At 42.3% G+C, this 15,279-nt stretch overlaps 1 protein-coding gene across 2 annotated transcripts; it reads right to left on the bottom strand.

Moving 5' to 3' along the window:
• Positions 1-15: 15 nt before the first annotated feature.
• Positions 16-15,192, bottom strand: LOC141002771 (amyloid-beta A4 protein-like). Of its 2 annotated transcripts, XM_073474162.1 has the most exons (18): positions 14,985-15,192; positions 11,329-11,496; positions 11,111-11,240; positions 10,896-11,008; positions 10,243-10,433; positions 9,925-10,154; positions 9,602-9,769; positions 7,415-7,548; positions 7,221-7,295; positions 5,624-5,782; positions 5,243-5,371; positions 4,992-5,091; positions 3,814-3,881; positions 3,130-3,268; positions 2,592-2,645; positions 2,372-2,463; positions 2,113-2,259; positions 16-2,006 (listed from the first exon to the last, which is right to left on the bottom strand). In XM_073474162.1, the coding sequence occupies exons 1-18, from the start codon at positions 15,042-15,044 to the stop codon at positions 1,905-1,907; spliced, it is 2,259 nt and encodes a 752-aa protein (XP_073330263.1). In that variant the 5' UTR covers positions 15,045-15,192; the 3' UTR covers positions 16-1,904. The 2 variants fall into 2 exon arrangements, with proteins under 2 accessions (XP_073330263.1, XP_073330264.1); XM_073474163.1 differs by lacking the exon at positions 9,602-9,769 and having other exon boundaries at positions 595-2,006; positions 14,985-15,188.
• Positions 15,193-15,279: the final 87 nt, after the last annotated feature.

Below are 15,279 nucleotides of genomic sequence, written 5' to 3'. Positions count from 1 at the left end.
CCAGAACCTCATATGTACATTCAAAATTTTATTCATGGTAGAGTGAGTGTAGAAAGCTGTTTCTTACTCTATGCAAATGGTTCATTTAACTACACACAGAGGAAGGTCACTGAATCAATGAAAGAAAAAAAGCATCTTTTTTTTTTTTTTGAAACACGAGCCTCTGAAGACACCCACAGTGAGCCTCAATACAAATTTAAAACATTCACCTGATAAAGAGCTTCATTTAGTGTTCATGTACACGTGGAGATAATGTGTAGAGAGGTGATATGTGTTGTATCTCTATGGTATAAATGCACAATATGCATGTCACATTCATGTTTACTGGAGGTGGCGTTAATAACTTAATTAAGGGAGAGAGAGACGTGTCTATGCTGATGTGATTTGTGGTCGTCCTCCCCATGTTTATGGTTAATCTTTACCTCATCATGAGGACTAATACGAGTCTGGACGACAGATATGCAGATGAAGAAATCTCCACCACAGGACTAACAGAAGCACTGTACATGTATACACAGGAAATGTAGAAAAATAGAATGTGTTTGTGAGATTTGGTGAAGGAATGTGTGGGGGGAGGAGATGAAGAAATCTCTGTAGACCCAAAGTCCCGACTGTTTATCAAATACTCCCGAGTGCTGCACTGTACAATATTGCTGACACAGCCAGAAAGAGAGGATAAACGGGACAAGTGGGGTTGTAAAGAAAGACTGAACAGGACATGAACAGAGGGGAAATACAGAGTGGTGGTGTTTGATAATGAAATTGGGCCACTAAGAGCTGGATCTCCATCTTCCAAATATTTACAAGCGAGAGAGACTGGAATGGTAAATCTGGAATGATACACTTTCTGAAGTTTGACCTCACTAATAAAACCCCAGCGTGTGCAGCGATGGTGTGAATCGGCATCGGGGAAACGACGGCAATAATATTCTGTGATAATAATCAGACTTCCAAAATGACAGAGTGCATAGAACGCAAACAGTAACAAAATTATCTTCCTTTCGGATACTATAACACTTCATATATTACATATAGAGCATTTTGCCCATGCAGCTAACACAACAGTGAAGCGTGGAGATGAGCATAGCGAGTCAAGATTCAGTTAAAGCAAGTCTGTGTGACAACAAAGCAGACCGGATTCTGAATACTTTTTTTCTTCTTCATATCACAAGATCACAAAGAAGACACTAGAAATGTACAATCCTGCTAAAATATCTAGAAGGAGGACCGCTCCCAAGGACCTCAACATACAGTTTACTGTATCTGTCATCAATATTGCCATGCACTACATATACTTACAGCTAATCTCTGTCTTAATATATTACACATAAAAAAATCAGAAAACAAAACATTCAATATTTTTTAAACTTTTACATATTTTGATAGTTGTAGAATTTTTCTGCGTTTTTTCTTCTTCTTTTTTGAAAAACAAACCTGAAACACTTGGGCTCTAATCGTGCGGAGAGGCGCTCTGAGAGCCCCTCCTCCCACTGGCAGCTCTAAGAGCCGCCATGTCATCAAACGCAGCACAGCTGTCATCGGAGAGCAGGGGAGCGTGGATGTGTGGGGCGGTTTGAGGAAAATGGAACAAACAGTTGGAGCGATGAGGGAGTGACTGACTGGGAATTAAACTGCATGTTTCTGGTCTCAGCTGCGAGCGCGGTGACTTCATATAAATCGTCAACAGGGTGTCGGTTTGTCGGTACAACAAACACTATGAAGTTTTTCTTGTGACTGAAATGTGCAGGTGAAACAGGGTACCCTTGTCTGACCAATTGCAAGTTAAGTGTAGTGTGTTCACAAATTTTCTTCCCCCTCAGCGGGGTGGGAAACTGAAGGTGTAGGGGCTGAGGGAGGAGTGTGGGGTTGGGGTACGCCTGAAGGAAATGTTGACAAGCAGTTCTTTAGTTCTGCATCTGCTCAAAGAATTTGTAGGTGGGGTTTTCATAGCCGTTCTGCTGCATCCTGGCCAGATGGCGCTCCTCTGGAGTCACGGCTGCATCCACCTGGCAGCACAGATAAAAGGCGGTTAGTGAAGCAAATGAGCACAGAACACTGATTTCTGTTCTGCACCTCACACAAAACTATCGATTCGTAGCAGCCATTCTTTACCTCGATCACACCGTGATGAATAGAGGTGTATTGCTTCTTCCTCAGCATCACCAAGGTAATGACGATGACAGTTGCTATGACAACCCCTCCTACCATGAGTCCGATAATGGCACCTTTATTGGACCCCACATCGTCAGCGAAAAACACCTGCCATTAAAAAACAAAACAATTCAGTACATGCACGGAGCACAGACTGCAGGTGGAGCAGACTAACATACATGATGACGTGTGGCATGTCTGACTCGAGTGCTTTTCATACCAGTTTCTGATGGTAAACTGCATAACCAGCACCCTGCCCCTCCTCAGTCTCCATCCGCACTTGTGGCATCTCTTCTGGCTTCAGGGCTGATACTGGAATGAAAGCAGCAAACAGACAAATAACCAAATAAGAAATAACATTTAGTAGTAACAGCATTTTCTTTCATCCTAATTACAATGTTACTGTATATTTTCAAATATATATATATATATGGACTCACCAGGTCGTGTGGGGAGTCCTCTATCTGGGTTTGGACGAGCATCGACAGGCTCAACTGCAGAAAAATTCATAGAGAACATTTTAAAAAGGATAAATGTCAAACATGACATGTGTTAGCTCATCAATTCTTCACAATACATCACCATATATTTACATGTGACAGAGGAATTGCACATTAATGGCCCTTTGACAGAGCTACTGTGTTGGTACCTGTGCTGTTAGCTGGGCTAGCTTGTCTACTGTGAGAGGCACAAACTGCTACAGTTAGCTAATATAAATGAATCCATGTGATTGTGTGTGGTGAAAAAATTTAATTTAGTGGAGCTTTAAGTAATAAATAGTCAAATATTGCTGCACAAACTGTATAATAAATGGGATTTTCTAGGGATTATAGAAAATAAAGGTGAAAGTAGAAAATAGTTTACTTTTTTTAAATTGTATAAATCGTAGGGGGACGCCACCACAATAATGGAAACATATCTACTTGAGGCACTTCCCCTGGTACATGTACACAAATGTATGGTGTGTGTATGCGTTACCGTGGTTCTCCGTGTTGGGTTGGTTGAAGCTCTCAGGGTGGATGAAGCCCAGTCCGTCCAGGCCAGGGTCCATCGGAGCAGAGCTGTAGGCCTGATCAGGCATCAGAGCGTCGTTACCGTAACTCACCCTGCCATCCACCTGCACACACACAGAGAGCAATTAATCTGGACGTGTCAGTGTGGGACAAACAGTGAGGCTTTCTTTGCAAATATAATCCAATCCTGATGATTATCTGCTAAAAGGGTGGAAAGCCTGACATCATCCACAGGACTTCAACTCACTGATGTAATTATGTGCCAACAACACCTCACTAAAGCTCCATCAGCTCTACAACTGTGATCTCACTCATATTTTTTCTCGCCTTCAGATGCAGCATCCTCCCAGGAGATCTTATTTTCTCAGATGATTTCTCTACATCTCATTCACTGAAATCGATTACAACCAACACGATGTGTCGTCAGCTGAGCCATTTAAAATGGATTTCTGGCTTTTTGGCATTTCTTACAGCACGTTTTCTGCAATCAAACCCACCTCCCCAATACCAAGACAGCATCTAAGTTTTTCTTTCTGTGCGACTTTGTCTTGTATCGCTGTACAGAGGTGATTCTATTTATATACGCGAGAGCCTGCAGTTTATACAGGACACACTCCATGCATATGTGAGTGGGTACAACTCGACTCACCCGCCCATCGCTCTGCAGGGAAGAGACTTGCTGAGACAGCTCCGCCTGAACTCTTTGCACTATGACAGCTAGAAAAAATAAAAGAGAGTGTGTGAGAGACACACACACACACACACACACACACACACACACACACACAGCATGATGACAGATGGGAGGGCAAAGTGGTAGGAGTGAACTAGATGTAAAAAAAAAAATTGGATGTCAGTTGAACTCCGCACAGTGTCCCAATTACTGAAGACAAACTAACAGCAGAGATGCTGAGTTATCAGCACAACATGCCTCACTGGACTCCAGACATGCTGTTAAACTTGTTTTCAGCCTCACTCAGCACTACAAGAGGTTTCGGGGTCACTTCATTAAATCTGTGTAGTCCCACTGCTCGTAAAAGGCGGTCATATGTGGGCTGGTTTAATTAATCTAATGTGAGCTCGCTTTAAAATGATCAGTTCACACACTGATTTGACACACCTTCACTTTTTTTATACTGCAGCAGGATACATGAGGCATGTTTAGTGTCTCTGCAAGTTAATTTTCTTAATTATTTTCAGTATCACCTAATCTGCTGGTTATTTTCTAGTTTACCATCATAGCAAAGAAAATCAGAAAATATTCACTGTTGAGAAGCTGAAACTCATGAATTTTTGGCAGTTGTTCCTTTGAACGATTTAACCCTGCATTGTTGCAGACTATTTTTCTGATGATCGACTAATCAAGTAATCAACTCAATGTTTCAGCTTTAATAATGACATGAACTTACAACTAACTAGGATTTAGGGGAAAACCAAACAGCTTTTACTGTAAAAGAGTTATAAAATAATAAGTATAGTCCTTTACTTTTCTCTGTGTAACAGTTATATTGTTTTCTGTATCATCACTGAATGAGATGTAATTATTTGCGTACAAGAACAATATATCATAAAGTCAATTAAAATAATTGAAAAAATATGTGTTTTATTCTGAAGATTTACACTTACTATTTCACAATAATACAACCTTTCAGTGCCCTTTGTTTATAGGAGACTGCTCCCTTAAGAGGGGACATGATTTTATTTTTTGATTTTTGTTTTTTAGCATTTAGACACGAAATAGTGAGTCCTCATACCCTGACTGACTATGCAGAAGTATAAAGAGTAGTCATTTATACAGTTAGAAAGAAATATGAAGCAGGGACTTACCGACTTGGTTTTGGATCTCATTGGCCACGCTGGGCACTTTGTAGAGCAGTCCAATTGACTGATTCATCCTCTCATCGATCACACGTAGGTGGGTCAAAACCTAGGTCAGTAGAAAGTGAAGAAGTTCGAGTCCAATTCAGAAATCATCATTCTGTGTGTGTGTGTGTGTTTGTGTTTGTGTGTGTGTGTGTGTGTGTGTGTGTGTGTGTGTGTGTGTGTGTGTGTGTGTGTGTGTGTGTGTGTGTGTGTACCTGAGGTCTGATCTGTGCAGCCTTCTTGGGATCGACTGTGCGTACATGCTCGTAGTGTTTCAGCGTGTGCTGCCTGTCCTTCTGCTCTGCACGGACATACTTCTTCAGCAGGCTCAGCACCTGACGAGCCTGGAGGGGGAAGCGTGGTGATTAATACACTTACAGATGCCTTATACAGTATAAACATACAGTATGACTTTCTGTTTTGAGTTAACATACACATCAGTTACACTTGTTTCCAGTTACACTTGAGAAATGTACTGAGAAAGCTACTGTTACTTGTCTCTAAACTCCCCCACTAACACACCCATGACTTTATGCAACAGCTCTGCTTTTACTGAAAAGTGCACAGGTGACGAGTTTGTGTGTGAGTGTGTGTACCCGTGGAGGGTTAGCCTGTAGGGCACTGAGGTAATTTTCCAGAGCCAGGCGTCTGCGGCTGTTGAGCAGAGCTTCCACCCGGGCCATGTGGGTCTCCACCAGCTGCTGCCTCTCTCCTGCTGCCTCCAGCTCCAGAGCCTCCACCTTCTCCTGGAAGTGCTGCAAATACGGAACATTTTACATGTAACAGATGGGACGATAAACAATTTTTACTTAATCTGGTTATGAATACCAACAGTTATGGTATAGTTACAGTTTTCTTTAACGGTTTCTAGCCACACATTGTGGGCTACACATAGCAATATGGAGTGAAATGCACATTGAGCATTAGGAATGGTGAAGAAAGCTACCATGGTGTTAAAATTATTTTTGAAACTTTTATACAAATGTGTTTTAATGTTTTGCTTTTAAATACTGTAAGTTAAACATTCCTTTCATTAGTTGCACATAAAAGATACTTCAAAAACGTTATTATTCATTATGATGTTGGTCTCTTTTAGTTTTAATCTCATTTTAGTAATTATCAAGTTAATAACTGGTATTTAAAAGACTGTGAAATAAAAAATCCAATTTCTGAGTTCTTATCCTGTGTCCATAGTTGAATCATTTCTAGTGCATGTCAACTATATGGCAAAGAAAATAATTTCTGAGTGTATCTATTTCAAAATCCCTCTTTTCTCCTCCTGTAATCTTTGACATATTTTTGATGACTTATCTTTATAACCATGTTTATCAATTCACAAGTGATTTTAAAAATGTGATAAATAAAACCTCATCCTGTAAACATTATTTTTTTTACATGAAGTTATTTAAAAGTGCACTATACAGATTTGAAAAAGAAATTCAACCTTGGTAGGATGTTGATGAAGGTTCTCAGTCATCCATTAACCTTAGTAGGGTAATATTTACATATTATTGAGGTAATAATGCAAGCTCAGAAATATTTTGGATGAATATATTTATAACAGAATAAACAAGCTGTCACCAGAACCATGTTTCAAGATAAAAAAAATGGCTACTTAGAAGGGTAAAACTGAATGATTTGTGTTGTCCTTTAAGGAAAGTATGTTTATTCAGTCATGAAAATCAATCAATATATATTTTTCTCTTTTTATAAAAAAATCTTCCCCAAAACTACATTGTGCAACTTAAAAAAAATGCTGATAAAATCACACTTGACTGTTCAGGTTCAAAGCTTTTGCATTGTATCAGTCAGCAGATCAGTTGGCAAGACATCTGTGATGCTTGGCATGCCGCTTGCTGTCTATTATCAGTTGTGAAACAAAGTTTGAGACAAAATCAGTTGCCAAGTTCTTCATGCTCTGCCTCCTGATCTGACAGCAGATGTCAAGGACTCCACTCCACTGCTGCATTTCTCCACTCCGTATTGCTCATATTCACTAAGTCACACCTCCTTTTACACAGATGACATCGGAAGGATAAGATTTAAATCCCTGTCACGAAGGCATTCTTACCTTCTTTTCACTGTAAATTTTGGCCGAGATAATGGAACTCAAATATTTTCATAACCTTTCACAATTACAGATAATGCTACAATATATACAGAAATACAGAGAAGTCGTGGTTCATTTCCTACCTGGATGACAGCTTTTTTATCAGCACGTGGAAGATTCTTGGCCTGCCTCTCAGCCTCTTCCCACTCCCTCATCACCTGGACATAAACAAACAAAAGCAGCCATTACATACAGTACAGAAAAAAAAAATCAGGTCATGTCAGACATTTAGACACCTTGACAGGGCAAAATGTTGAGGGTGTTAACCCTGACATACCTGGGACATGCTTTCACGATGTTTGGCCTCCAGGCTTTCCTTGGCCTTCTGGAAGTCGGAGTGTTCATTGTCTTCGCCGGGAGATTCGAGGTACCGATCCACGGCGTCTGGAGGGCTGGGGGCCATGGTGGGCACTGGAGAAGAACAGAGAGGGAGGGATGATATATAACGCAGGGGGAAAACAGCACAATGTGAGGCAGAGTGACTAAGAATACTAGTAAAAAGGATGCACAGAAGTTAAATGCAATGATTCCAGTGCATCTGAAACACGCAAGTAATACAGAAGACAAGGCAAGTTTAAACAAGTGTGTGGAAAAACATGAAGTAGGTTAGGCACAAACAGGAAATTGTTTTAATAAAAACACAAATACTGGTACAACAGAAACCCGGTGGGTTATCATGGGACAAAGGATGATTAGTTTCCCAGTACAAGTGCTGTGTGTATGCCTTTATTTATTGTGGGAGCCTGGAGATAAGAGGAAAAGCGCAGAGTCAGGATGAGGGCAGACGTTGCACCACAGAGGAGTGTGATGCTTCACTGACTGGAAACATCAAATCAACCCGTTAACCTTTAACAAAACCCTCCCCCCATACACACACAAACTACACACACACACACTATGGCTATAAACAAAGTGCAACATGAAATCGTTAGAGACCTTAAACTGCCAGGTCAGAGTGCTACGGAGCTACAACAGCAGACATAAGACCCTGCAGCTGCAAGGCATGCAAACACAAGTGTGTACATGACTTCATGCAGACACACAGCAACGTTCAAGGTTCAGTATTTATGCTGCCTCGTCCACATGCTGTAAGAAGGATCAGTTAGTGGTTAGAATATAGTGAAATTAGTAATTAAATGATATTAAAGTGAATGACTACTCAAGCATCATGGCTGCTTTCCAACAGGGACACTCCCTTGAGCCGCTTGCCTTTACATTTTTTCTTTTCATTGTTCTTTCGGTACAATGTTCAAACATCATCAGTTAAACTACCAACTCTACTGATGTTAAATGACTGGCCTAAGAGCTTCATAAAGGATACAGCTGGTCATTTATCTTCTCGTCAACAAATCCCATAAAAAGACCAAAACCATCAATGAATTGATCCAAACAAGTATTGTGTGTGTAGTTGACACTGGCTGCATGGTGTAACATCTTCAACAGGTTGGAGCAGAAACACTGCTAGCATGAGTCGCATTTCTCACATGACTCACACTTCTCACACGCATGTCAAGCCAGGTCACAGCGGTGCTTCATTTAGAGATTCAGAGTCTTGCCTATCTTTACCACAACAGACGCGGTTCTTGGCAAAAATTGACCTGAAAACGACCTGAAGACAGTCACATCAACAACATACCAGCGTTTCACTACAGTTTTAATGTCTGTATATGTAGAATATGTCACAGACATGAAGAGAATACCTGGGCACAAAATGATAATTTTCAAAGGCAAACTCCATCTAAATAGATAGGGCAGGCAGGATTCTGTGTGGCGAAAGCGTAACTGGAAAACCAAATGCGTGTTCATCCCAGACAGAAAATAGTTCCCGCCAGATGCTTTATTGACTCTTGTTTAACATGTTTAGCTAAACACTAAAGTGCCCAGATGTTTTAAAGTAATGACTGCGCCTTTTTCAAACAATAAACTACATATTTGTGACCCATTTTACCCCCACTTCTATAGGAAGAAATGGAGCCACAGACAGGCCAGAGTTCAAACGTATTCCGAAGCAGACAAATGTATTGTTGGTTTTAGTCTTTTCATTACATTTGTTGGCAATAAGACAAATAAAGAAAATCCTCAGCCTTATCATCTGAGCCAAGGGATCCCAGTTTGCTTCTACTTTACCACATATTTGAAGACATTTTCTTTGCGTTCTGTGAAGGATACACATGTATAAGGCGATTTCATGACCTCCGTCTTTTTCTCCTGTTTAATTTTCCTTGCCAATCATAGATACAATATTATATTACGGAGAAAATAATCCTACAAGACTAAATACAAAACTAGTTGAGAAGCAACCGAATCCACTTGTCAGTGCTCCAAGTTGTTAAGAGCCATAAGACACTCAGGACAGGGAGAGAGACAGAAGCAGAGACAATCTGCAGCAGCTAGAGGACAGGAGTCAGGCCTCGTGGTGTGTGGACGCTCCAAGGGTTTCTACAGCTCCGGTCCTGGGACTTACACGAGCTGCTGCAGACGGCCATGCAGTACTCCTCCGAATCAAAGTTATTCCTGTTGCCCCCGCAGCCCCCAAACAAGAAGGGAGCACAGCGGCGCTTCTCAGGCACGAAGTACCAACGCTCCAGCATGGCATGACACGGGCCGGACACAGCCCGAGCCCAACACACGGCTGAGACATGTGCACACAAACGCAAATTAAATATCAAATATAAATGTATGCAAAACATGATGTAATGGAAAACATAAGAGTGACACAACATCGTATCTTGAAAAACAACCAATGAATGAAAACATGTAAACAAAGGGTGTGAATCCTCTTCTTACCTCGAACGACCTCCTCAACTGATTCAGTGGTGGTGGTGGTGGTTGTTGTCATGGCAACGTTAGCACTGCGCTCATCGCTGTCCCGTTCGTCGGTCATGTCATCCTCCTCGTCCTCTTCGTCGTCTTCATCGCCATCTCCGTTCTCATCCCTTTCGAAAGTGTCAGCCTCTTCGTCTTCGTCTTCGTCGTCCTCCATGGTGGCAGGCTCTGTGTCTGCTGCACGCGTCATGCTGCAGGGATGGGCAGTCGGTTCAGTCAACATGTAAACCTGTGTGTCGGTCTGGATGAACGGTGACGAATGTGCACTAGTGAGGATACCTGTTATCAGAGTATTCAGTCTCAGCTCCGCCCCACCAGACGTCTGACTCCTCCCCTTCTAGCTCGGTGCTGTCTGACTCTCGCTCCGCCTCCGCTGGACAGCAGACGAACTCCACCCCTCGGAAGCGGTCGATACCACATGGCAACAGCATCCCATAGTCATGGAGATTCATGGAGCGGTCTCCGCAGGACTAAGTTTAATGACAGACATTAATCAAAACTTCCTACAGAGCTTGAGTGGCTTCTAACACCTTTAACAACCTGAATGAAACCACACAGAATTGAGACATTTCATAAGGATGTGAGGGCTCATTGTGGTCAACCTTAGTGACTGGAGATAAGGAACACCACTCTCATAATAGAGTATTTATTATAACAGAGGTAAAAAAAATCAATTTTTGGCAGACAAGTGTCTTCATGGGTGGCTGCACATTAATGAACAATCAGGAAGGCATGAGGGTAAACAAAGTAGAACAAAGTGGCAGAGAGGGTGGACAGCAGAGTGTTGAGAGGATGAAATTAAAGAGTGCTTAGTCACTCCGCCGGAGAACTACTGAAGACCAGACAGAAAAGGAGGAAATAGACAGAAAACTGGCAGCTATGATGACAGATATGAAGTTCATACAGTGACATTTAATGCCGTCTGTCCTCACCTCTTTGGCTACAGTGTGCCAATGCAGGTGGCTCTCACACTGGTCCATACGCTCCTGGTGCAGGAACTTACACTTGTCAGGAACAAGCAAGGCGTCGCTCACAAACTCCCCAACTGCAACATAAAAGTTACTCATTACAAGTACGTATTATATGCATACACACATACGAACCAACACACTCAGTAACATCCACACGTATAATTTAAACTGCTTACCCAGGCAGCGGTATGGCACCACAATGTGTGTGTGACTGCGGCATTGCTTGCGGCCTTTCTTGCACCAGTTCTGGATGCTGATGGGCTGGTTGGCCTCCACGACATTTGTGATCTGCAACTCTGGGTACACCTGGAGAAATGGAATGGATATTTATGTCAACTTGCTGTCTCAGTCTCCTACTCTGTCTCTGCATCACTTTGTCCTTTTGTTTAAATACCTCTTGGCAGTACTGCAGGATGCCCTCCTTGGTGCCAATGCAGCTCTTGGTGCCAGACGGGTCAGACTCCCACTTGCCACTCTGCACATTGATGTGCATGTTGAGCTTCCCGCAGAACATGGCCACCTGGGGCTCAGTTAGCAAACCCACAGAGTCATCAGCCGGCACCTGGACAGACGAAAGAGGAAAGAGGACACATTGATGAAGACTGATTGTATCACACTGGATAAAGTAAAGCTTAACCAGAAATCCTGATGCAGCTTGTTTGTTTCGTCCCTTTCAGTTTATTCGACATCCTTTCAAAATACACTCCTGCACAAACATCTGTCACTTCATGCAGTACAATAAGGGAATCAGGATAAAGGCCTCTTTGAATCAATGTGCATTTAAGTTATTATATAAATAAATACATTATGATGATATTACTACTGGTTTAAGCCTAAGCCAGGCAAGACACTCAGTTTCATCCCTATTGAGCCCATAAGCCAGAGAGCTAAGCTCCAGCCACAGGCCAGCAGCACATGTGCCCTTTGTTAGCCGGCCTTAAGAGGTTTTATTCCTTTCCTCTTACAGAAAGTGCAATGAGAGTGTAGGGAAGAACATATAGCCTGTTAGAGCAAAGAGTGAAAAAACGTATTGAACCACAGGCTACCACAAACCAAGTTGTGAGTGAACATGAGGTGAAAACAAGCGCTTCTTTCAAATGAATCAGCCTTGGCCTTCTCCAGTACAAGGACATTCTGCACTTTTCTTTTTCCTTCCTTTGTGTTCAGGGAAAGAATTGGAGGAAGTCTCAAAGTGTTTCGCCTTCTGGGCCCTCTATTTTTTCTGGCAGACCAGAAAGGACCGATGCTGCAAGCTGACAATACACTGGCAACCAAGCCATCTGCCGCCCATCTTTTAATGACTAAGTCTGACTTGACGCTGTGTTTTTCTGTAATTATCTGCTTCATATTAGCTTCCTGTGAGTCAGGATGGGTTAGCGTGTTGTTCCTCTCTGTAGAATGTACTCTCTTCTCACCACATCAACACATTGCCTGATGTTATCAATGATTTATTTGGATATGAAAGTCCCTTTTTATTTGAGCGCCTTGCATCATACAGCACATCCATCTTGCTCATTCTGTTTGAACCAAAACAGTAAAATAGACAAATACAAACAGCAGCTGTAAGCAGTAGATGTACGAACCACCGGCCAGTGGAACACAGGGAGTGTCATAGGTAAGGCTGTCACGATTTCAATTCTGGATCAAAAGTTAATTGAAATTCAAAGGCAGATTCAGCAGTACTCTATACACACACACGCGCGCACCTACATGCGTACATCCAGAGAGGATCTAAAGGGGAAAAAACGCTTCAAAAATGACACAACTAGCTTTCAGTAACCTGCAGCTGCACTGAGCAAGGAGATGATCAAAAGACTGGTACTGAAGTTAACTCGGACAGCATCAGAGATGCATCAGGAATATTTCTTACTTTCTTCACTATGAACTGAACTGATAACAGTGCCATAGATCCTTTATTTATTTGTGTGGGAAGAGAGTTTACTAGGGGCAGATTTAAGAACAAACATGTTTCTATGTCACTTTTGTTGTTTATCTTTTGTTGTTTATTATATATTTTTTTAATTTTAACTCTGAATATTATTTGAATTTGTCCAACTCTAACCTGCAAAAAGCCACCTGGTTGAAGTCAAGCTGTTGTTTGAATTTGAAATGTAAATGACAGTTATCAGAGGATAAAACCAATTATCTGTTGATCTTTACAAATCCAGATGCGATACTCTAACAATAGCATAGTTGAAAAAAATTGTTTAAATCAAATCGAACCATGACCTTAAAATTCAAAGTCAAAACCAATGGTGGATTTGAAAACTCGTAACACACCTAGTCCTAGGCACGTGAGCTAAAGACTACAGACTACAAAACAAAAGCTGTTTATACATAGAATATGTGATAAGGGGAATGAGATGTCAACTCAGGCTGGTCGTTCAAACACCTGCCAACTTATATGTATATCAGTCCATGTCCAGTTATTCACCACACAAATCACTGGTTCATGTCCTTCAAGTCACATTCCTTGTATAAAACATTTAAGGCACAGGGCATATTTACATCAGTGTAGAATTACACTGCGATAACCAGTCTGACCTGGTCTGACATCAAAGAAAAAGCTGCTGTGTGACTGTGGGACAGTGTGGCGGCAGACCATGATAGTGCATGTGATAACCTTTATCACATCTAGGTATTGCTGCTGAGGGGCCTGTGTGACTTTCTATCATGACTCAGCCTGCAGCCTAAAAAAACATGCAGCAAATAAATGGAATATATTGCAATACAATGGGTAAACTTGATAAAATGGGTCGGTTATAAAACATTTTACACGAGACTAAGCATATGAACCCTGAAATATGGCAATCTAAGTATGTGTCCAAACCATATGTCATGAGATATAGTGATGGTTATATACAACAGAGATAATACAGGAACAGTATGGCGAACATAAGATTCCCAACCAGTATCTCAGGATGATCACAGGTAATGCATATGGTTATTTTTGTCAAGGACAGTTCTTGAACGCTACATCAAACAGTGTCTCCTGCATGATCCTTCTGTAGACACTTTCCACTGCAGCACACAGGGGTTTGGTTTGGGTGGGAGAGCTACAGTAGGTGTGTTATTGTATTGAGCCTGCCCTGTGGAAACACTATACAACGACTCCCTCAATGCAGCACAGTGATGAGAAAACAGCAGTACACATCTAACGATTCACTTATTGCAATACAGGCTCTGCTCATCCTTTTTCCAGCTGTTGAACCAAGCTGTGTATTTCTCTCTGGTCCTGCAAAGCAGCAGCAGCAACAGCAGCCAAGCTGCAGGCGCCATCTTGCTTGTGTCAAACTAAAAAAAGAAAGAAAAAAAAAGGCTGCATCCTTTTTCCATCTCTCCTCAGCAGTTTCACCACCACCCTGCAGCTGCGACGCTGCTGGGCTGGACCGGACCGAGTGGACCGGGTCGACGCAGCAGCACCGAATAACGCTGTAACTTTACAGTAGCATTTGTAAAACACATTTGTCGAAACAGGACGGCGTGTTCACATCACAGCTGAACTCATGTTGCGTTTGTTTGATTCCGTTAAGTCTTTAACAAGATAAAGTGGCAGGACACGCATACGACGGTATGTTAGCCTGTAGCGGTTGCCATGCCAATCCGTGCCATATTCTGGAAAAAGCTAGCTAGCGTTAGCTTTCTGGACCCTATTAGTCAGGTGACTTGACTACGCCATCTAACTAGCAATAAAAATATAACAGCGACTAATTATTATTATCATTATAACAGTCTGTTATACAGAGGTACAGAGAAAAAACACCCCAAGACGAACCAAAACACGGCAGGGCCAAGCTGTCAATCACTGACATCTAACGGTAGGCCTCGGTAGCATTGCTGGTTTGCTAATTGTACGCAGAAAATCTGTGTACATGTGGAATATGTCGATGGACTCAGATAACAATATGTCAGAAACTGTCAGGGAAAGCCATTTAGCTGGATAAAACGAGGAGCGGGCCTCAGCGCAGCCCGGTGACAATGTTATCTCCGGTTGTCTCCGCTCGCCGACACTCTCCCACCTCAGCCTGAGATTTTCTCCGCCGTGCTCACCTCAGATGAAAGCGTCAAGGTCGCCACCAGTAACAGCAGAAACGCCGTGAGCTCTCCCATGCCGTCCTCCCGGTATCCAGCACCCCCGTTATGTTCACGATTGTCCCGTCAGAAGAAATGTTAAAGCGGGCGGCGATATTGTGTCGACAGCGGCGGCGGCGGCTGAAGTCGTCGTTCCGATCCCGACTCCGGTGATCCCTCCCTGTTTAGCTCCCGACGGTGACGGTGTGGAGGGATGTGGACAGATGGGGGCGGGGGATGACTGCATGTGTGCGCGCACTGATGCCAAGGAAAA

Source organism: Pagrus major, chromosome 9 (assembly GCF_040436345.1).
Source record: "Pagrus major chromosome 9, Pma_NU_1.0".
Taxonomy (NCBI): Eukaryota; Metazoa; Chordata; class Actinopteri; order Spariformes; family Sparidae; genus Pagrus; species Pagrus major.
This window is presented reverse-complemented; position numbering and strand designations above follow the sequence as displayed.